A 23250-nucleotide genomic window follows, 5' to 3' on the forward strand; every position below is an offset into this window, starting at 1 on the left:
TATAAGGTCTCCTTTCATTGGTTAAAAAAAATTTAAATGTCTTGGAGTATGTTGCTTTGCGGTTGTGTAGTGATGTTCAACTGGCTAGAACAGTTTAATAGGAAGCTGGTTCGGTGAGAGAGTGATGTCTTCTATCTCTAACCAGAGTTTCTGCTAATACTGATAACTTGGTTCACTAATAACTTAACAAAATAAACTGAGCACCTCCCCGATTTTGCACTAGCCATTGTTGTACCCAAAAAGTACAACAAAGTTCAGGGTTTAAGTCCCTAATGGAACAAACAATCTTTTGACACAAGAAAAAAATAGAGAGTGGGTTGTAATTAGCAGTAACTGAAGTGTGACTCTATCATAATGGCTCAAACTTTTTTATCATTTCTAATGTCTTAATGTATATTCCATATTCTTATACTGTAATATAACATATATACTTTGTCACTTTTGATTTTGCTGCCATCTGCTGGTAAAGTCGTGTCCTTTCTGTTGTAATGAAAAGCATTTTTATATGTAAATCACCTACTGCAACGTTTGTAATGTGTGAATACTGAAGGGTAAATTTACTCCTTATGTCAGTCATTCAGTTAAGGTGTGGCCAGCAATAGAAGTGTCATGAATAACCTTTTTGAGTTATTTAAATAAGTTAAATCATTAACCTGTTTCACGGGTCTATAAACTGGGGTCATGATGTTAAGATAAGCTGTTAACTGAACTAATATTAAGCACATTTGCTGGTTATTTAGAGATATATAGGTTATGACTGCTTTAACATACTTCATAAAGTGTATGAAAGATAAAAGTATTAACCCTGTGTGGACAGCAGCAGTCTTGAATGATGAATCATTTAAATTTTTTTTTTTTTCTGTGATGTATAATATAATAGAAATGTCCTGCATTAGTGGTGCTGATTTATTTCATATTGGCCTTTCATTTGTTTTATATTTGACACATTCTATATACAGACATAACCTGCCCTTGTATTAAATGGGGAAAATACCATATATTTCTGAATTTCAAAGAGGGGGAACATTCACAATTAAAGAAAGCAGCATATGTTATGATGACTGAAACTGCTGTATTTTGGAGAATTGCATATCGATATTAACATATTGAGCTTTACTATCTCAAGATCTATGTCAAAGGACAATTAAACGTTAAATTTAACTGGTGGTCCAGGCTTTTTTTTCCCCCCACAAAACAGGGAACAATTAAATAAAATGTCAGTGCCGTGCTCCCGATCCCAGTACTCTTAACCCATTAAATATTTTATTTATATATATATATAAACAGTTCGTGCTTATGCTCACTTTATTTGTATAACTTGCATTAACAAATAACTTTAAAATTATTGAAAAATCGCAAGAAGTTTTTTTTTTTATTCTGTTCCTTCTCAGTTTTCATTTTTATTGCGAGAAAATGCTGTTAAATCCGCTGATACAGTTCAAGATTCTGTCATGTCTCTCATTTGTCTGTAAGATGAATTATATCATGGAGGAACCTGTTGTCCTCAAAATCTAAAAGATTTATTTTTCAGCTGCTTCTACGCCTCCTTCTTATTCACCTTTTGTATTTCACCTCTTCTCTGTCCTTCTCTCCCTAAGCTTTATATCCCACTCCAAAATGCCCCTTTTTTAAGGTTTACTTGCAATCATATCATGTTTTCAGTTACCCATCTATGATTTATAGCTTTACAAATGATTACATACACTCTTGGCTTAAAAATATACACTGATCCTATATGTGTGCTATTTTCTAAATTCTGGATGCAGATTTCAGGATTTGCAGAAATAGAAGTCCCAAATGGCTGTGTGCTGCAAATGAAGCTTTTTGTGAGATATTCTAGGGGCTTCTTAACTGGTTCTTCTAAAATTCCAGCTAATTGCTGTCTATAATTAGTGACCTCAAATGTTCTCTTCTGATCAGATCAAAGATTCACTTAAGTATTCACAAGCTATGCCCATAGCATGTAACTAGCTAGGGATACCGATCAAAGAATCAAATGTTATGGACTATATAAATATTTGTGGTAGCTTTATATTCGGCAGCTCAACATTCTGCATTTTCAACAATCTGGTTGCTGGGGTCCAAAATGACCCTAGCAACCAGGCATTGATTAAGTGAGGGTCTGATTAAAAAGATGAGTAATAAAAAGTAACAATAACAACAATACATTTATAGCCTTACAGAGCATTCTTATTTAGGTGGGGCCAGTGGCCCTCATTTGAAAGCTGGAAAGTGAAGATGAAGGCAAATCATTTCAAAACTATAAAAAAGAAAGAAAGAATTATGCCCAACTGAGGTTGTTTAGAGTTGTCAATTCTGTAGCATGCAAGTGAACCATCCCTTAAAGATTTACTAAACCTATTAGTTCAAGTACTACTGAAGCTCCGATTATACACAAATCTCTTCAGGTGGCCATACACAGGGAGCTAAACAAGCAGAACTTTCCCTGATATGCCCACATTGAGGTGGGCAATATCGGGCTGATCCAAAGGATCGTAATGGAGGCAATACTGGCAGTCGGATCACGGGACCACATCAACGAACAAATGCGCCATAATCCGACGAGATTTTCGACAGATGTAGATTGGGGAAGCCCGTCAGAGGGCCCCACAGACGGGCCAATAAGCTGCCGACTCGGTCTGTCGGCAGCGTTTATCGGCGCGGTATGGGGGCCTTTACTGTTCAAGTATAAAATTGCTACTTCTTTTTAGAAAGAGAAGATTTGGGTGCAACTGGTCATAAACCATAACCATTACAACTTCTTTTTAGAAAGAGAAGATTTGTGTACAACTGGTCATAAACCATAACGAAGCACCCACTGAAGGATCCCCTAAGAGGCGATTATCAATGACAGATAAGCCTACTACTGAACAGCAATACATGTTAAATCATTCAAGATTTTATATATTTATTATATATAATAAATATATAAAATCTTAAATGATGTAACGTATCATTGCTGATCAGTAGTAGGCTTATCTGTCCGTGATAATCACCTCTTAGGGGATCCTTCAGTGGGTGCTTCGTTATTCAGCGCAATACAGTACACACCCAAAAATACCATCATGCTTGTCCAGGCCCAGACTGGCAATCTTTGGATTCTGGCAAATGCCATAGGGGCTACTGTATGGTGCCATAGACACTGACTAATGTGCCTGTTGGGGTCTAAATGTACTTGAAATGCCAAAGCCTGTTTTGATTTCCAGTCCAGACCTGTGATTGTCGGCTTTATGATAAGACATTCAATTCTATGAGTAAAACTCAAAATGAGCACTGCCATCTACTGTTCAACTGCAAAAGTGCGCCACATTACTGAATCCCTTCCATTATTGCGTAACCAGCATTTGTACATATTTGTAAATACATTGTAAATAGTTGGTAACAAAGTAACATCTGTTAGAGACATTGTAATGGTAAACACAGGTGGAGAAATGGCCTACCCACATATTTACAAAATCCATAAATCATGTAAAGCTCCATTTAACTGTAGAAAAAGACCCAGAGTAATTAAATGAAAGGAAACAATTAAACCACGGAGCATGAATGATGCTTTAAGCCTTAAGTCTATTAAATCAATCTATCTATCCATTTTGCTTTACACTGCCCCCCACGCAGGAGAAGAATAATGTCCTGCAGCACCAGCCACCTTAGAATTGCAGCATTATGTCTATGCGCCAAAAAATAGCTTGACAACTGGTGCCTCTGCTTCTCTGTATTCTCTAACTTTCCTTGAGGCCTAACCAAAACACATATTCCTACAGCTCATAAACAACTGATTCTGAATTACATGTACTAAAAAAGTTCAGTAGCGATTCTAAGTTAATGAATTCCCTTTTATTGTGGAGTTACAGCTTCCATAATCTTAGAGGTGTGAGTGCGTAGCAGTCTGCACCTTTAGGGTCTGTAATGTAGTTCCTACCGCTGGCAGTCAAAGGGTTAATGCATTCGGATTCAAATCAGTGCAGCTCTGCCACCTGAATTTATTAGACTCCGTTCTATGGGGAGAATTCACAAAAGTGGTGATACTAAGAAAGTGGTGAAAATAAGAATGGAGGTAGATTTGTCAAACACTGCATTGAATGTTGTCTGATCAATTGAAATTGCATGTTTTAGCAGCTTATACCATACTTTTTTATAGTCGCTGGTTGGTTAAGGGAAAGGCTAAAGGTGGCCATAGACGCACAGATAATATCGTACAAAACAAATTTTCGTCCGATATTCGTTGCGTGTATGGTGGAAAAAGAGCCGACCAATATTGGCAGAAGACTTGGATAAAGGTCGGCTCATCGATCGGGCTGGACGGAAAATTTTGATCGGGTGCCTTTGAAGGGACCCAAACATCGCCCATTGTTAGTGCTGAATCAGTGCTGAATACAGGTAGAATTCTATTGTTTCTTCCCGTATATTTACCTGTATATCTGACGATTCAGCTCTACACGTGTGTATTGAAACAAACAATCTTTCTTGGAAAGATCTTTTCCAAGAAAGATCGTAATTGTTACGTATATGGCCACCTTAAGGCTCTTTAGATGGGCACTTTTGTACTTGCACTTGATGGCATCTGCAAGAATGCAAACTGAGGGTCTGGGATGATAGCCAGAGTTCTGAAGAGGCTACACAAGAGCACTACAAATGGCAAAAGATGCAGGTATACAGTGCACAGGTCACACATGCTCTTTTCATGGAGGCAGTTGTGAGCTATAGGTATATCTATATATTAAAGGGATACTGTCATGGGAAAAAAATTTTTTTCAAAATGAATGAGTTAATAGTGCTGTTCCAGCAGAATTCTGCACTGAAATCCATTTCTCAAAAGAGCAAACAGATTTTTTTATATTCAATTTTAAAATCTGACATGGGGCTAGACATTTTGTCAATTTCCCAGCTGCCCCAAGTCATGTGACTTGTGCCTGTACTTTAGGAGAGAAATGCTTTCTGGCAGGCTGCTGTTTTTCCTTCTCAATGTAACTGAATGTGTCTCAGTGGGACATGGGTTTTTACTATTGAGTGTTGTTCTTAGATCTACCAGGCAGCTGTTATCTTGTGTAAAGGTGGCCATACACGGATAGATCCGCTCGTTTGGCGATGTCGCCAAACGAGCGGATCTCCCTCCGATATGCCCACCTTGAGGTGGGCAATATCGGGCTGATCCGATCGTGGGCCCTAGGGCCCAACGATCGGATCCTAGCGTTCGCCAAACGGGCGGTCGGATCGCGGGACCGCATCAACTAACAGATGCGGCCGCGATCCGACGGGATTTTTAATCCCATCCGATCGAGATCTGGCCGACTTTCGGCCAGATCTCGATCGGGGAAGCCCGTCGGGGGCCCCCATACACGGGCCAATAAGCTGCCGACACGGTCTGTCGGCAGCTTTTATCGGCCCGTGTATGGCCACCTTTAGGGAGCTGTTATCTGGTTACCTTCCCATTGTTCTTTTGTTTGGCTGCTGGGGGGGAAAAAGGGAGGGGGGTGATATCACTCCAACTTGCAGTACAGCAGTAAAGAGTGATTGAAGTTTATCAGAGCAAAAGTCACATGACCTGGGGCAGCTGGGAAATTGACAATATGTCTAGCCCCATGTCAGATTTCAAAATTGAATATAAAAAAATCTGTTTGCTCTTTTGAGAAATGGATTTCAGTGCAGAATTCTGCTGGAGCAGCACTATTAACTGATTCATTTTGAAAAATTTTTTTTTTCCCATGACATTTTTTAACATTATGCACATATCTAGTTCCATGCTGCCGTCTGCCTGTAATCTGCATCAGTTGTCAACTCTGCACTCCTACCTCTGTGGTCAGTGCTCCTCCATGCTTTTTCTTTCATGGTCCTTCCTTTTCCTATATCGGGTCTCCTGCATCATCCACCCTAGTTGCCCGAAGTTCACGAGGAAAATTCGGGCGACTTCGGAAAACGAAGCACCACGAGTGGCATGCGTTTTTTCATTGTAGCAGGCGGAAGACAGGGGGAAGCAGTTTGGGGAGATTAGTCGCCCGAAAGAAGAGGCAATTAATTGCCAGGCGACTAAATCTCCCCGAATCTCCAGGTGTGACATACAAATAATCACAGTGGAAGAATGGCCCATGTTTCAGCCATAGGATAAAACAGCCTTCAGCTTTACAGGGGTAGTTCACTTTCCCAAAACTTTTTTTCTGCTCAGTTCTCAAATTCTTCACAATATCCCTAAGGATATAAGGGTTATAAGAGGCAATATAATGGAGATACTGTAGTACTATTTTAAAATGATAGTCAACTGTGTAAAATGTACTATATATTAAATATGTGGTCATATACTGGTAGAGTCACCAGAGGCTAGAAGCACTAAGCTCTGTTCACATGTTTAGTTGCCAAATCTCCCTACACCACTTTGAGGGTGTCTGAGTTGGGCTAGTTATTAAAAATAATAATAATTATAATAATATGTATGGTTGATGTTGTGTTAGAAGCTTTTTAAAAAGCAATTAGGCAGTTATTTCAATCTCGGACATCCACACTATAGAAAAGGATTAATGGATGGTATGTTTTATGATTGGAGTTATTTTTCTGTTGCATTGTTTCAGTTAGTAAGTCTGCCCTGACACAAATATTTAAAGGGGAACTAATATTAGCTTCATCAAGCTAAGAAACATATAAAACGTTCTAAATACAATCAATTAAATATTCTGCATTGTTTCTGAAATAATCAAGTTTATCTTCACGATCCCTCTCTGAGCATCTTCTTTCTTTTCATTCTTTCTTCTTGCAGGAGTTGGGTGTCAGATATTCATTGACAGTTAGATCCAAGTCTTAATCTTAAAAAAGGGGACATACTTCACTTTTCAGGGAAGATAAGTGTTCTGTTTATTTACTGGAGCAAACTAGCTGGGCTGGAATCAGGTTTCAGAAAATGTTTCCTGTATTTAAAGAGGAATAGACTATAGCATTTGACCTTTTGACTTCAAGGCTTTCTGTGATGTTACTGGGTTCATACAAATGGCTACACACAGAGTGACAATTTGGGGGCATCTGGTTCTATTTAGGGACCAGAGTAAATGATGGACACATATAGGGTCTCATAAAAAATAATTTATAGGACCTAATTTACAAAATAGAGCAAGGTTCACATTGCAAAGAACAGGTGTAAAGTGCCCTGCTTGTTGCTCACTGAGATAAGGCATAATTCATTGTTTATGCAGCTCTACATACAAGAGGGCAGGAAACTGAAGTTTAAATGAGTGTCCCTAGAAAGTGAATATAGTGTACACTGTTCTGCTTCAGTAACACGTTCCTGTCAGATGCTGGCTAGTTTATCCAGGTTGTATAGAAAATCACACAAATGTAAGTAATGTCACCCTGTTCTGTTGGTGGAACATATTCCTGTTTCAATTAAGACTCTAGGCCTTTTTTTATCCATGACAGGATATTTGTGGAATAAACTGACTATGTCAGCCACCTCCTATTTGAGAATACTAAAGATAACACACAGATGTGTTTGGGCTATTTATAGAATTGCTATCGTGCATGATGACCTCATGAAAATGAGTCGGAAATGTTCTTCCCTCCTGAGGTTTCTGCAAATTCTACCACCCCCCTATTCTCCAGATTTGCAGATACCCAGTGTAATGTGACTGTATCTGGCTAGGACAGGTTTATAACACAGTACAGGGGAGGATTTGGCCTTTATAACTAAATGCCTTCAATATACTCACATTAAAGAGTTATCAGGCAAGATGTTGCCTCCCTGAATAAAAGAGTGCATTACTGATTTGAGGGGATGTTTTTTGTTTTTTTTAAATTGCAACTAGGGGTAATTTGGACAGGGCACAATGGATATATTCCAAGGGCCTCCAGCATCAGAGTGGTGCCCGGATGACAAAATGGTAGGTAGGAGAGTGCAGCACAAAGGTATATGACATATAGGGGCACATTTACCTAGGGTCGAATATCGAGGGTTAATTAACCCTCGATATTCGACCATTGAAGTAAAATCCTTCGACTTCGAATATCGAAGTTGAAGGATTTACCGATATTGCTACAATCGAAGGATTTTAATCCATCTAACGATTCGAAGGATATTCCTTCGATCAGGAAACTGTTAGTAAATGGGCCCCATAACGTTGTGTACCTGTTGTGAGATGTTTTCAGCGAAGGGGGGGTGCTGGAGCTGGATTTATCAAAGGCGGCAGGGCAGGGGAAGATTTTGGTGCATGCGACAGGGAGTGCGCTGGCGCTCAATGCCAGGGGGTGGATAGTTACGCTACTGCCTGTGTTTAGGGCCTGTTTTGAATCCTAGTGCAGACCTGTGCAGGGGGAACTGGGAACTGGGAACTGTAGTATTACACTCGGCTCACTAACACTATATTTAGGAGCTGCACAATGTTCCTGCATGTGTGCAAGCACAAGGTCTGCAAATCGACCATTACTGGAAACTAGAGATGTAGCTGCTTGGGAAACAATGCATTTTATAGCTGTGCTGTTTAAACTGTTTACAAATACACATTTAAAACTGATTACAAATAGCGTAGAACCCCCATTTTACGTTTTTCTGGGGACCAGAGAGAGAATACAAAATCAGGGAAATACGATAAAAACAATAAAAACAATTATGGAAAATATAATATAAAACCAGTTCACTGTAGGGGTGGCAGAGCCTCCTAGGGAACACAGCTGTCAATCTAAGGTCCAGGGGTTTGGTCAGCAGATTTAGGGGGAGCAGCTGTTGTAAGCCTGAAGCAGGTCCGGACTGAGAATTAAAATAGGCCCTGGCATTTCAGGTACACAGAGGCCCAATCAGCCCACATAGAGGCCCATACAGCCCCCACCAGCCCACTAAATACTGATTTTAAATGGGACCTTATAGCAAGCCCTCTGGCATTTGCCAGAACCCACAGATATGTCTATGTGGCCGCTGCCGCCTGATGCCACGCTTTCCCCCCCATTCCACACTTTCAACTCTTAGCATCAGTGCGGGTCCAAGGGGGAGCATATCGCTAGTGCAGTGAGCGCTTTTGCACTCGCTGCACTAGTAGAGCTGAATTTCCGTGTTAAAAAACGAAAATTCAGCTCTTAAAGTTACCAGAGGCGTTTTTTTGCAGAGGAAGCAGACCCTGCAGCTGTAGGTGGGCCCAGGAGGTATATTCATATACATTTATAATATACATACAATATATATTCATATACAATTCCAAAAAATATATAAATAGACATTTTGGGGGCCTGGAAAGCAATTTGCTGTGGGGCCCAGTAATATCTAGTTAACCACTTTCTGCACCTACTATAAAGCTAAACCATATCTACAGTATTAAAGGATTATCTTGAAAGCTTGTTTCCTTTATTGCTAACGCTTTTCGGTCCATCTTGACTTGCCTGAAAGCACTGCAGTCTGCAGCATGTAATTGTGTTTGCAGAATAATGAATTGTGTGCCGCATAGGTCCTGCGCGTCCTGTCATTGCACTCAGTCATTAACCCTTGTGCTTGAGACGCCATTGGCTGAGATAAACTACTATCTCCCATCGCTCCTGTTCTTCCACCTCCTCCAGCGCCGAACGGGTTAGCGCCTCCTCACACTGCAGGAGCATGAATGGCCTGTTCCACTTGCTTAAAACATGAATGAAAAACGAGGGGATACGAGTTTTAACTCTAATACCAGATCTCAGTCCTTGGTGGCTTCTGCAGTGAAGATGGCAGTTAGTTGTCGCCCAGCGCTACAAATGACTCTCCGCAGTCAGAGGGACAAGTCAATGGACCATTGTAGCCTGTGGGTTATTGGTTTCTGTCAGTCTCCCCCTACACTCGAGCTGTACAATGGTACGGACCTGGCTTTGTAGTTGTGAATGTACCACCCTGCAGTTTTATTTCCATTGCGCCCGGCCGCTAGTAGGTAAGTGTGTCGCAGCCTTTATTCATAGGGAGGTGCGAGCAGATAGCGGGGACATCGGGGTCGTATATTGTACAGGCAGGGACCAGCGCAAATCTTATTGGGCAAGTCACATTCAGCTGCACTCGTTCATAATACAGAAAGGCAAATATGTCACACAACTCATGCACATGTTATGTATAATAGGGGTGTGTTCCAAAACGACATCTCCTTCACCTCTTCAACAATAGATGGAACTTTGTAGGCTAGATGTTGTCAGTCTAAAGAGTGTAGCAAATGGACCAGATCAGTCTTCCCTGTATTGGCTTGGTGGGAACATCTGGAACATACAGTTCCTCCTAGAGAGCACAACAGCTACAATATATATGTGTGTGTATTACATCACTAAACACTGATTATAGATGATGACATCACTAAGCACTGTTTATAAACAGTACCTCACCAATACGTGAACGAGCGGAATGAGGCTGCCATGGCATGTGCCGGCGGGAGAAATGACCTACAAGTGGGCAGGGTCAGACTGGAGCATTAGGGGCCTGCCAGGGCTGCAACTCCATGGATCTCCTGGCAGTCACTGGGGCACAAACACTGTTGCGTCAGACGCATGCGTTAACGCCGTCGGCACATCATCTTTTGTTTAAGGGGTGGGCGATCTGGGTCGGCTGAGTTTTTTTCTGGTGTTCCACCGGCCCAGTCCGACCCTGCTAGTTGGGGGGGAGAAAGGTTTGGACTAGGGGTAAGTGATAGAAGGGGTACATGTCTAGCGCCCTCCCACCGCTGTCTCAGAGGTACATTCCTCTTCTGCCTACCCCTAATTCTGGCCCTGTTTATATAGTGAATAAAGTACCCCATATTGCAAAATATAAGGAGGAGGAGTTTCATGATCATATATGCTTTTATAAAGGTAATGGAACTCTGAGGTGCCTTCTGATCAGCGCCGGATTTCAATGTGCGGTGCCCCTAGGCCGCGCGGTCCGACCAGGCGGCCGCGCGGTCCTAGCGCCCACCTCACCTCCCCTTCCCAGCGCGCCGGCGTTTTTTCGCCGGCGCAGCTGCTGTAATTGAATGGGGACACACGCGTCCCCATAGTGCGGCTGAGCGGCATGCCGCCCCTATTTTTTTGCCGCCCTAGGCCCGGGCCTATGCGGCCTTGCCGCAAATCCGGGCCTGCTTCTGATATCCTTATATTATTTACAGGATATTCATGACTTTTGTGTATTATACATATCTAAATAGCCAAAAAGCTTAGTGGACAATACAAATATCCTGGATGGGCAAGTAGGGGCAAGTCTGCCTCAAACAATTGTTAACATTTGCAAGGTGGCATGTTTTTTCTCCCACAAGGTAACCCAAAATTTACATGAGGGGATACCAAGTTGTTGTACATAGTTAAGTTGGGTTGAAAAAAGACCAAAGTCAATCAAGTTCAACCCCTCTACTACAATATTACAAAACAGTTCACTGGAACTGATGATACCTAACTAAGGCAAAACTAGTTTGAAGATGGGCCTTTACCCTTAGATCATAACACATAAGGTGCTTTGATGCCGCATTTTTAAAAAAGAGCAATATGGCAACAACACGCCACTACAGCTTCTACTAGTGATGTCTTCTAACATTTTGCAAAACCTTGTGCCCAGAATACAGGAAGTGATGATGCACAAGTCCCTGCAGTTCCTAAGCATCTCATATAATGGTTTGCCCACCATTACATTAAACTGTGTGGGGTGGCTATTTAGGGAGATTGTAATCACTTGTGTTATCCATGATAACTGTAGCTGAGCTGTTACCTTCCAGGAATTGAATTACTATTCCTACCAGCTGAGGGATGCTGAGAGTTCTGGTAGTTAAACAGTAGCAGATGTCCCTGCTGCTGTAAATAGTAATTCTGTACTCAAAAGGCAGCTGAATATTATCTCCCCAAGCCACCTTTATTCTTCTTACACAGGCATATACAGTACCTCTTTTTATATGAATTCCATTGGCTTCTCTTAACACCACCAAGGTTCTGTACTGAATGTGACTGACAAGCCAGCTCACGTGTCACATGCTGCCACCATTATTTACACATAACAAGCAGAGGGCAGATATCTGAATCCATCTTGTATTTATTAAAAAGGAAAATATACATGGCACACACCATGGGAGGGAGAATATCTCCTCCTGTATGCAAAATGAATACACCATATTTTTTTTGATCCAGTATTTTGTCATCTTAGTAAATTCCTGGTACTCAGTGTGCAGAGATAATATCAATAGCTGCCACATCTATTGTGCCCTACATCCCCTAGTCTGCTGTGTATGTTCTCTTGGGAATATGACCCTGCTCTGAATATACCGACATATCAGCAAAATGATCTGACTTTTACTGTAACCTAAATGGAATGAAACTGGATCTCTCAGGAGCAGAAAAACCATTTACAGATTGCTGTTCTCTTCAGTTCTCTTACAGAAAGCAGAGAAACCGCCCACCCCCTTTTCATTTGTCTTTATATAAAGAAGTCTTAGAAGATATCAGTTGTAAAGCACTTAATCGTTTACAGACAAAGAAGGGATGTAGCCTTGTGACACACAGAATACTGACAGTACAGGAACTAGTATTGATTATACAGTCACACAAACAGGGGGAACCAGTCAGAGCAACCAATACATTTACTATTTCTGACAGGAGGGAGCCATTTCAGTCTATAGACCACCAGCTCAAGCTGTGAGGTTACATAAAATATAAACTGGTGCAAACAATTACAATTAACATTTTTATTTTTGTATTGCTGACATTTTACTTAGCTGTGAATTGGGAATCTAAAATAATAGCATACTGTAGATCTGTAATGGTTTACAAGGCTGCCAGAGAATGTGCAGCTTGTCTGTTGTAACTGGAGCAACAAGAAGCTGAAGTTTGCTGTGGGTCCACAGCAGGTAGGGAAGCTAGCTTCTGTGAAATCTGCTTTGAGTTGTAGCAATGGCGGCGTCTCTGCCGGATAGGTTGTAGGTTATAATTTCGCAACAGTTCCGCAACAGTTCAGAATCTGTCTTTTTCCGTTCCGGCAAATAGATTGGGAGACTGCCAGATTCTGAACTGTTGCGGAACTATAACCCACAACCTATCCTGCAGAGACGCCGCCATTGCTACAACTCAAAGCGATTTCACAGAAGCTAGCTTCCCTACCTGCTGTGGACCCACAGCGTACTTCAGCTTCTTGTTGCTCCAGGTACAACAGACAAGCGGCGCATTCAGGAGAAAAGATCCGCATCTGTTCTGACTGCTTTTATCCACCACTGCTCGGTAAGTGCAGGGCCTTTCCCTGCAGTTCTGGCAAAACTTCACTATTTGAAGCATTCTCTTTGTAGAACCGCACCTAAACCGGTATTGTAGATGCCTGCCTAACGTGCACTAACACACACCGCTCCTCAATGATCCATTTTGACATTGATCGTAGAGAGAATTCCTATACGCTTACAATTCTGGGACTACAATGTGAGTGGTTCTAATTATCTATACAACTATCTATCTATACAATATATCGATTAAGGAGATAACAGCGCACTGAACCCTGTCTAAACCAAATACCTAAAGTGGACGTGTGGATCCACATTCCCTCGGTGCAGCTCTTTTTTAATAAACAGCGCAGAACTCACGAAACCAAGTTTATTGTTATATTGGAGATAGGTTTCTTTTTCATTAAAGTAAATTATGTTTTATGCTTTCTCTGAAAAAAACAATAGTTCTAATAGTTGTTATCTTTCTTCATTAGTTTTACCAGCAGCGACTTTTTGTCCTGTAATTGTGAAAAAGAATCTCTTCAATCTTTTTGAAATTTCTGCCTAAAGTTCTGGTTAGTTTTATAATGGAAAGTCAGTGAGAATGTGACCGCTCAAGACTCACCTCACCCCACTGTATCAGTCTCCCCAATCAGCTCTATGAGCTCAGTGTGCTCAGCCACCAGCATCAAGCCATGCCTATGACTAAGGGAATGCTTTCCTGAAATGATGTTACCCACTATGATACAATAAAGACACCTCTTTATACTTATCCGGAGTGCCGCCTGGAACATTTTTATTTTGGATTAGTTTTATAATGTCCCAACATACTGTATTCTTTGCCAGTAATAGGCTGTTAACCACTTACACTGGCTAGAAGAGCAAATCCTCCAGTAGCAGTTCAATTGTTTTCATTGAAAAAAACTGAATAATCATGCAAAATATCTGCACAAATTTAACACATCTTAGTGAACTGGCTTTATTTTTGATCAAATGAAATTTGTACTGTTCCCTATAAGAGAGATTTGTCTCAAATATATATCGGTATTACTTGTGCAACAGAAAGTGTATATATATTAAAGTGAATATCTCAAGTTATTGTGTAATACTGCCTTGTGTATGTTTTCTGTTATTGGCAGTAATGCTTGAAAACTTCAAGGTCTGCACCTTCAATAGCCAATTTTTTTTTTTTCTCACACTATTTTCAGTACCCTTATGACTAAGCTGTCTAATTTCAACAAGACAGACCTCCCTTATTTTTGCATTTATATGACCCAAGTGTATTTACTACATGGACTGCTTAATTAATTAATTTACTGATGCATTCCATACATGACTCCTGGTACTGGCTAGAAATAAGTAAATTCTGTTTGTGGATTAACCAGGAACCGCCTCCTTTTAAACTCATACATAATAGAAGAGAAGGGACTTGTTTATCTCTTCATGGCTGATGTATGCAGTGCACATACTGTATGTCCTTGCAGTGGCCAGCATACTAATGCTGTGGATGATCTGACACTGGTAACTGATAATTGAAATTTCTAGTATCTATGGGGAGCTAAACGTTTTGAACAAAAACTTAACTGATGATTTATTTCCTTATAAATGACCTATTAATGTACCCGACTGTCCATTCTCAATCAGTTTCTACTGCTGCACAAATATGGCAGCCCCCTCATAGAGCAACAAATAGGTAATGTAACATAATTTCAGGTAATTATAAACAGTTTGCAAAGACAATGTCATACTTCCCAACTGTCCCATTTTTCACTGCACAATCCCGATTTTAACAGTTCAGCCAGCAGATTGTTATTGAAATGTCCCAACTTTCTCTTTGATCTCCTGCACTGCAGAGCCAGAAGAAGATACAGAGTGTCTGAAATTTAATTAGAGGGTCTTGGCAGAGAGCCCAAAACACACAGCACCTGCACTTTGATACCTTTGTAATAATTTAAGATAAGCAAAGATACAATTGTAACTATTTAAGATAAGCAAGTCTCTCGGGAGAACTGAGACTCACAGCTTTAAAGGGCAATTCACCTTCATTAGCAAAACTGTTATAACACATAAAACATTGCCCTCAAACTCTCAGAAATGTGTTTAAACTTTCCATAACCTGGCAAATTTGGTCAAATGGACATGGTATTTAGAGGGTGTGGCTATAAAATGGGTGTGGTCAAGAATGTTCATCTCGCTCTGCGCAACAGATCTTTTTGTCCCTCTTTCTGTTTTTGAAATGTTGGGAGGTATGCAATGTTATGATTTATTTAAAAAAAGGTTTCATTTCTGGTGTCAGTAATAGTATCCCTTTAAAACTTAAAATGTCAGTGTTGCAATATGAGATTATTAAATGGCACATACTATTAGAATACGTATATATTTTCATGGAAATGTTTCAGTTATATAAATATGTGTTATACTATGTCATCTGTTTTAAAGACCTGCATTCCTGTTCACGGTTATAGTTTTCCTTTAAATACTATGGTCCCACATTGCAAAGATTAATTTTGTTTTAAATGTGAAATAACAAAAATATGAGGATTTTGAATGTTGAATTAGCTAATTTAAGTAGCTATACAGGTATTTTTTTTTCAGCTAAGATCCTTTCTGCTACATGTTTAATATCTGGGATTAATTGGAGAAAGTCTGACTACTATAGCAGCTATAAATATGTTTCCTTGGGTAAAACGTTAGTTTAAACACTGCCCACCTCAATAGTTAAAAAAAAAATGTGAATAGCCTTGAATGTCCTAATCAATGCCATAAAACATATATATGGTGATAAATTAAATTGATATCTTAATCAATCCTGTAAAGAATTATGAGGGTAGAGTTTTGATATCCCAATCAATCCCATAAACTATTATCCCATAAATTATGGGGATTATATATGGAATGCTCCTGGAGCAAAAAACAAGCCTGCTTGTTCTCTTAGTACTTGAGTTGTGTCCCCTATCTGTGCATTGACTAGAGATCCCACAACTCCTCACAAATAATAAATAATGTGAAATCCATTTTATATAATAATTAGGATTCAGAATGGATCAAGTTCAAGAAAATGGTACAGATGGTGTGGATGTTTGCAAAGTTTATCCACTAGATGGCACAAATAATCTAATATTATTGGCGCTATTCAAACCAAGTAAATGAAGTCAGGCAAAGCGAGCAAAGGGAGGGAGCTAGTTGCTGTCTTCATCCAGAGCAGTATGCTTGTGTGATGCTGTAATCAAACCCCCCTCCGGCAGGCAGAAAGGAAAACTCACAGGCTGGGAGAATATAAAAGCAGAGGTGATCTAGCAAGGTGCGTTCTTGATCTTGCTGTGTAGAGCATGTTCAGGCACAGCTTCCTCTGACAGGTTTGTTAACTCTTTAACCAGCACATTATCTACGATAATCCAGTTTACTTTTACTTAGTTAATTTGATATAATGGGGGTTTGTTATAGCATTGCTGATTAATCCACAGGCTAGAAATATGATAGAGAATTTTTTTCCTGTGATGTAAAATATTGACATTTTTTTCCCTTTGCAGGTTCCTATTTCACATCGCTATGCTACCTCTCTTAGTGACTGCATTTGTACCACATTGCTTCTAAACTTTTGAAGGAGGCGGATTTTTAAAGCAACATGCCAGAGCCAAGCAACGATTACAGGGTGGTTGTGTTCGGAGCTGCTGGAGTTGGAAAAAGTTCCCTAGTTCTGCGTTTTGTTCGAGGGACATTTAGGGAAACGTATATTCCTACCATTGAAGATACTTACAGGCAAGTCATCAGCTGTGATAAAAACATCTGCACATTACAGATCACAGACACTACAGGCAGCCACCAGTTTCCTGCTATGCAAAGGCTATCAATATCTAAGGGCCATGCCTTCATCTTGGTCTATTCAGTGACAAGTAAACAGTCAATGGAGGAACTTAAGACAATATATGAGCAGATCTGCCAAATTAAGGGAGACACCCAGAAAATTCCCATTATGTTAGTTGGTAACAAGAGTGATGAAATGCTGAGGGAGGTACAGGCCAGCGAGGGAGAAAGCTTGTCCAACAAGTGGAAGTGCTCTTTCATGGAAACATCTGCAAAGCTCAACTACAATGTGCAGGAACTGTTTCAGGAACTTTTAAACTTAGAAAAGAGAAGAACTGTCAGCCTGCAAGTGGATGGAAAGAAATCCAAACAGAAGAAGAAGAAAGATAAGATGAAAGGCAAATGCTTAATAATGTAATTTGTGCCTTACCAGACCTTATTTCCAAAACAAGGCATCAGTACTCACACTAAAGGTACTGGCAAAAAAATGTAAAACGACAATATACTTTTGATACAAAATATCAGTAAATAAATGGCCAGTTTATGCCATTGTTGGTAATTAGAACTGACTGCATGCATATGCCTATGTGGATTCCTCCAAGAAAAAATACAAGTGTTGGAGCCAGTGTTGTGCTAGTGGCTAATAATGTTTGCATCGGACAGTAGAATACAGGGCTGTGTTTTGTAAACTCATTATTTCCAATATCGCTGTGTATCATTAATGTATTATAATTTGTCTCAAGCTGGATCTGCTTGTATTCTTCTGTCATTAGTGGTGATGGAGTTGCACACCTGTTAAATATAAACAGCTCAAGTTTGTAATGTTTGCATGCTGGGATTTGCTGGTGGTGCAGATATGACTACTGTAAATGAAATAGCTCCAGGTAAATATTGTGCTAGTAAAAATGTTCTTTAGTCTTGCTTTTCTTAATGCTCAGGCACACATTTGTGGGCATATGCTGCTCTTTTGTTTTTTTTTTCTAGTAAACAATGCTTGTTTCAACTTCTTCTGCACTGACTAGGCTTATGTTTCAACGGAAAAAAAAAAACAACTCAGAATTCATCAACATGTTCCAAAGCAATCGCTTCAGTTATTGCAACAGCATCTCCTTCACTGGGGAATATTTGCAAATGGTACAAAGGGAGGAGTTGCCTAGCACCTAGGTTAGAGTGTTGCAAATTATAAACTAGTTCCCTGGCTTTTAAACAGAGTCCTTAGTGTCAGTGGAACCACTGTGTAGTACAGGAAGATCAGTAAGCTGACAAGGTGTTCTGCCAGGTCCACCTGTGCTTTGTGTATAGTGAAAACTTGTGCACTGTTAAGGACAGGTATGAAAGGCTGCATACAAGATCATTTCTGATACCAAACCCTCAGAGGATTTGTCTCAATTATATGCACCATTGCTTTGCTCTCCAGTCATCTATAAATAATAAGGGAGCAGATATGGCAGGATGCAGTTTTAGTTAAGAATATTTGTAAACTTAACACATGAAGCATGGAAGTTGATCTTGGCCTAAATTTTAGGACATTGCACTTTGGGAAAGATTTAGTTCAGTGAGAAAAACATTTATCACGTGAAAACTCATGGGCCAGATTCAATTTGAGCTGCAATTCAATTCAGAGAAACTTATTTCACGGTTTTATCACGTGAAAACTCTATTGAAGTCTATGGGAAAAAAACTGGAACTGAATTAGGAAAATATTTTTTTCGCCTCAAATTGAACATAATCTGATATATGAGTTATAAGGAAAATGTAATCAAATCTGATTTTATGGGGGGAATGTAAAGTCGCAAAGAGAAAAACAATTCGCACCAATAAGAATAAAAATCCACATCTTGCAATGTAATATTGTTACTTAAACTGTTATTGCATTGCGAATTTTAATTGCGCTTTGCAATTTTTAATTGCACACTCTTAGGGCTCTTACAGACGAGCGTTTGAAGCTGCGCTCCCCTGCGTTCCGTTTTTATGCGTTCAGCCGCAGGGGAGCGCAGGAGTAGACGCATTCAATTTTTTTCAGTGGGGCTGTACTCACACAGGCGCATGTAGGCACCGAACACAGGAAAAATGCAGCATGTTGCGTCTCAACCTGCGTTCGGCGCCTACATGCGCCTGTGTGAGTACAGCCCCATTGAAAAAAACTGAATGCGTCTACTCCTGCGCTCCCCTGCGGCTGAACGCATAAAAACAGAATGCAGGGGAGCACAGCTTCAAATGCTCAGCTGTAAGAGCCCTAAAGAAGTGCTTGAAGGTGTCGTAATCTTTTTGAGCAAACATAACGACTATTTCATTTAGAAGTTTTATTACATTGACTGCACATTGGCAAACTATAAAATTCGCGAATGGTCTTCCACTGTCGGAAGTGGTCGCTAAACAGTTTCCGGGTTCACAAAAGCTATATTAAATTTGCGCTTTTCGCACTTTTCGCAAAGAGAATCGTTTTTCCATTACCGACTTTTATTACATTCCACCGTATGAGTGCTGTCTGGTAAACCTTGAAGGCCTGCAATGCTTTTAACCCTAACAGTAGAAATAGGCATGTAGAATGTCTCTCACATAAAGGGCCAGATTCAGTTCAGTGAGAAAAAGTTATCTCATAGTTTATCATGTGAAAAATCATGGACGAGATTCAATTCAAGGAGAAAAAACTTTTCTCCAAATTCAGTTCCATTTTTTTCCCATTGACTTCAACAGAGTTTTCACGTGATAAACCATGAGATAACTTTTTCTGAATCGCATCTCATATTGAAATCTCATCCAGGAGTTTCTCATGATAAACCTTTTTCTCACTAAATTGATTCTGGGAATTGAACTTGGGAATCGGCAATAAAATAGGCACTAAAAGCTAAAAAACTAGCATGAGTGTAACAGTAGAAACATCAAACCCAGAGGTTACTGAGGGGAATACAGAGGGTCCTATGGGGTCAGTATTAATACAAACTGATTATTTGTACTTGAGTACTCTATAAATAGTATTGTGGGGCCTAGTAGTTTCTTAGTACATTCCATTATACAAGTGTAACCAATGTATACTTAGCAAGCATTTGCATTGGTAATACAGTGTTTTAGAAACCCTTTTTCATGCAGAACCTTAAGGCATTATAAATAGTTTGTTAAGGGAAGCTATCAAGGTACAACTGCTAAGGTAATATTTTGCACTCTAATTAACACATGGATTTGCAACTGTCCTATTTCTACAGAGCCCTGGAAGAGGCATGTGGTTTTCATATAATTTGAAGAATTCCCAATTTCTGTATAGAAACTTTTTTTTATTGTTTCATGGCCAAAGCTCTAATTTTTTTAAGTTTATATCCCAATTATAATCCCATCAAAATGTACAGCTAATCCCAAACTGATAGTAAAGGTGACTTTACCCCAAATGTTTTTTACCTGTAAATGTAAAAAGGGTTGGGGAGCAACAAAAGCATGAAAAGTCCACGGGGTGCCAAATAAAGGCTATGATTGACTATTTAGTAGCCCTTTGTGGACCGGCAGCCTACAGGGGGCTCAGTTTGGCAGTACACCTGGTTTTATGCAAAAAAAACTTTCAAGACTGAAATTCAAAACTAAGCATCTGCTTTGAGGCCACTGGGAGCAACATCCAAAGGGTTGGTAAGCATCATGTAGTTTGCAAGCCACTAGTTGGGGATCACTGTGACTGTGAGACCCATCATTGTGAGTCTCAAACTGCACCAGTCAGATTCAGCTCAACCTTTGACCTTTGACATACATGCACTAATTGGGGTCATCTACCAGATCTAAAGCAGTGGTGATTCAGTTCCTGGATTATAATATGTGTGTCATGTCTGGCCACAGGTGATTGACCACCGGACTGGAGCCTATTTTCAGAGTAATACCCCTGAATGGATGGACAATTAATAGAAGCCATAGTAAGGCAAAAAGAAAAGATTTATTAACAAAATGAGAAAATAATCAAACACACAGAAGGAGAGAAATAAAGGCCTGTAATGAGGCTGGCAATGGAGAGAGTGGGGCAAGTCCAGAAACAGGAAAAATGGTCAGGGTTGGGGGCAGGCAGGCGAAGTCCAAAAGGCAGGCTGAGGTCAAATGGCAGGCAGCCGACATTGCAAAGCTGAGAAACAGGCCGGAGGTCAGAACCAAGGGAATCCACAGCAGTAGGAGTTGGGCACCAGGTGGGAACAGGAAGGTAGGACTAAGGAACACAAGAAGGCGAACACGGAGCAAGGCAGGGAACACAGGAACCAGGAATCAGTCAGGAATCAGCATAAAACAAGATAGAATGGGCTCAGGAGATGACAAGCAACAGGAAGTTGGCCTGGCACAGGCTTATAAAGGGCCTTGACTGTTTGACTGACTACAAATGTTGTTAATGAGGCAAGATAAGGTAAGTGTGTTGCAAGAAAAATTATAGTAAGTCTGTTCAGGGCAGTGTCCAGTATAGGCACTAAGATTCCCCAGACTCACCAGTATAGTGCAGGACTGTCCAAACACAAAGGCCAGGGTGTGATTTCTGACAATGTGTCTCAAAGGTGTTTACACTTGGTTGAGGCAATGTAATGAATGTGCTGCCTCATGAAGCAACGTGTTCACAACCACTAAACAAAAGTAGGAAGACCTACTTACGATTATCATCTGAAAACATGTATGATGTGACGATTGGCCCAGGGACCAAAAAAGAGCCAATTTTTTTCCCAAGGACTGGAGGAGGGGTCAGGAAGGGGGGTTCTTGAAAGGGTCAGGATGGGTCGGGAGGGGTCGGCATCCAATTTAGGCGCACCAGTGTCCAATTCGAATTCCATTGAGGCAATGGAGTATGACAGGTTGCTAACTCAGCCACTAACCAAGTCAGCAGCTTATTGATGCATGAAATGACCCTTATTTGGTTATGGAGTTGGCCAGAATTGGATTGGGTTCAATGAAATATCCAAGTGGGCAAGAATTACACCTGGTTGTGGATGCAGTCCTCTTAAACTCTTATCTGGTTTCTATGGTTCCTGATTCTTGCAGCCAGGCAGACTGTATAGAGGACTGGAATACAAATAGGAAATTGTCTGAATAGTGATACAGAATGTATAATACATGTATGGGGCCCATTATCTGGAAACTCATTATCCAGAAAGCTCTGAATAAAGGAAAGGCCTTCTGCCATAGACTCCATTTTATCGAAATACTTATGATTTCTTAAAACGATTTCCTTTTTCTCTGAAATAATAAAACAGTACTTTGTGCTTGGTCCAATCTGAGATATAATTATTCCTTATTGGAAGCAAAACCAGCCTATTGGGTTTATTTAATGTTTCCATGATTTTCTAGTAGACTTAAGGTATGATGATCCAAATTACAGAAAGATATATTATCCGGAAAACCCCAGGTCCCGAGCATTCTGGATAACAGGTCCCATACCTGTAGTAATAATGCTTCCAAATGTCCCATTTACATTGCATAATAACTGCTGCCCAAGTTTTACCATAGAGTAGGATGAATATTCATTATAATACATTTTTGGGTGTAGAATATATTATAATGATGATGATGTTGTCCAAAGAGGACAGTGGATTCTTTAGCAGTCTAGGACCTTAAATATAACTTGTAGGGTCTGGCCGTGGGTCACCAGTTGGACAGCCCAGCATTACATAGTGATACATAGAGGTAAACTATTTATAAGGTAATTACATTCACATTTGTTAAGGAGACTTACAACTCCCAGCATCCAATGAACAGGAAATGCAGTGGGATTCTGGAGCTTGCCCTTGAGACAATATTTAGAAAGCTAAATGATGCCGATAACTGTAATGACATGAAAGGTGACATTTAAATCTGAGGAAAATTCTGAAATAAATGAAGCCATAAAAACGCATATTGGAAAGATCAGTTGTTGGAAGAGACAATTTTGTGTAAGGAAGGAAAAAAAAACATTCATTGTGCAGTTAATTTTTCCAGTCCAATTGAATCTGTATATTCCAGCAACCTTCCACCTCCCTGGCTTCTCTCTGAATATCTCCCACGTAAGCCTTTTCAGTATGCTGCTGAATCATTGCCGCTCACATTTTCCTTAGTAAAACCCCTCATCCTTGTCTCCCACATCCTAATGAATGGAACACAAATTTCTCATCTTTCCATTACCAGCTCTAGCGTGACTCACTCCCTCCCTGTGCTGGTGGCAGTTACACAGGTTACTACCTGCATGTCCTTTTCACTGTATTCAGTTGTGCTTGGTCTGCCATCAGTCACCCACATTTTCCTATTATTTAACTCTTGCCATGTGCTAGAAGGAGAATAGTAAAAGGGTGTTTCCTGGTCTGACATAAAAGGTTAAACAATATCATAAATGAAAGGGATGATA

The 23250-nt window shown here is 40.2% G+C and overlaps 1 protein-coding gene across 3 annotated transcripts; it reads left to right on the top strand.

The window, feature by feature from the left end:
* The first annotated feature begins 9589 nt into the window (after positions 1–9589).
* Positions 9590–17925, top strand: diras3.L (DIRAS family GTP binding RAS like 3 L homeolog). Of its 3 annotated transcripts, none has more exons than XM_018258203.2 (2): positions 9590–9860; positions 16649–17925. In XM_018258203.2, the coding sequence occupies exon 2, from the start codon at positions 16744–16746 to the stop codon at positions 17338–17340; it is 597 nt and encodes a 198-aa protein (XP_018113692.1). In that variant the 5' UTR covers positions 9590–9860; positions 16649–16743; the 3' UTR covers positions 17341–17925. The 3 variants fall into 3 exon arrangements, with proteins under 3 accessions (XP_018113692.1, XP_018113693.1, XP_041446296.1); XM_018258204.2 differs by lacking the exon at positions 9590–9860 and adding an exon at positions 16223–16474; XM_041590362.1 differs by lacking the exon at positions 9590–9860 and adding an exon at positions 16223–16419.
* The last annotated feature ends 5325 nt before the right edge of the window (positions 17926–23250 follow it).

The sequence above is a fragment of the Xenopus laevis genome, chromosome 4L (assembly GCF_017654675.1).
Source record: "Xenopus laevis strain J_2021 chromosome 4L, Xenopus_laevis_v10.1, whole genome shotgun sequence".
Classification (NCBI taxonomy): domain Eukaryota; kingdom Metazoa; phylum Chordata; class Amphibia; order Anura; family Pipidae; genus Xenopus; species Xenopus laevis.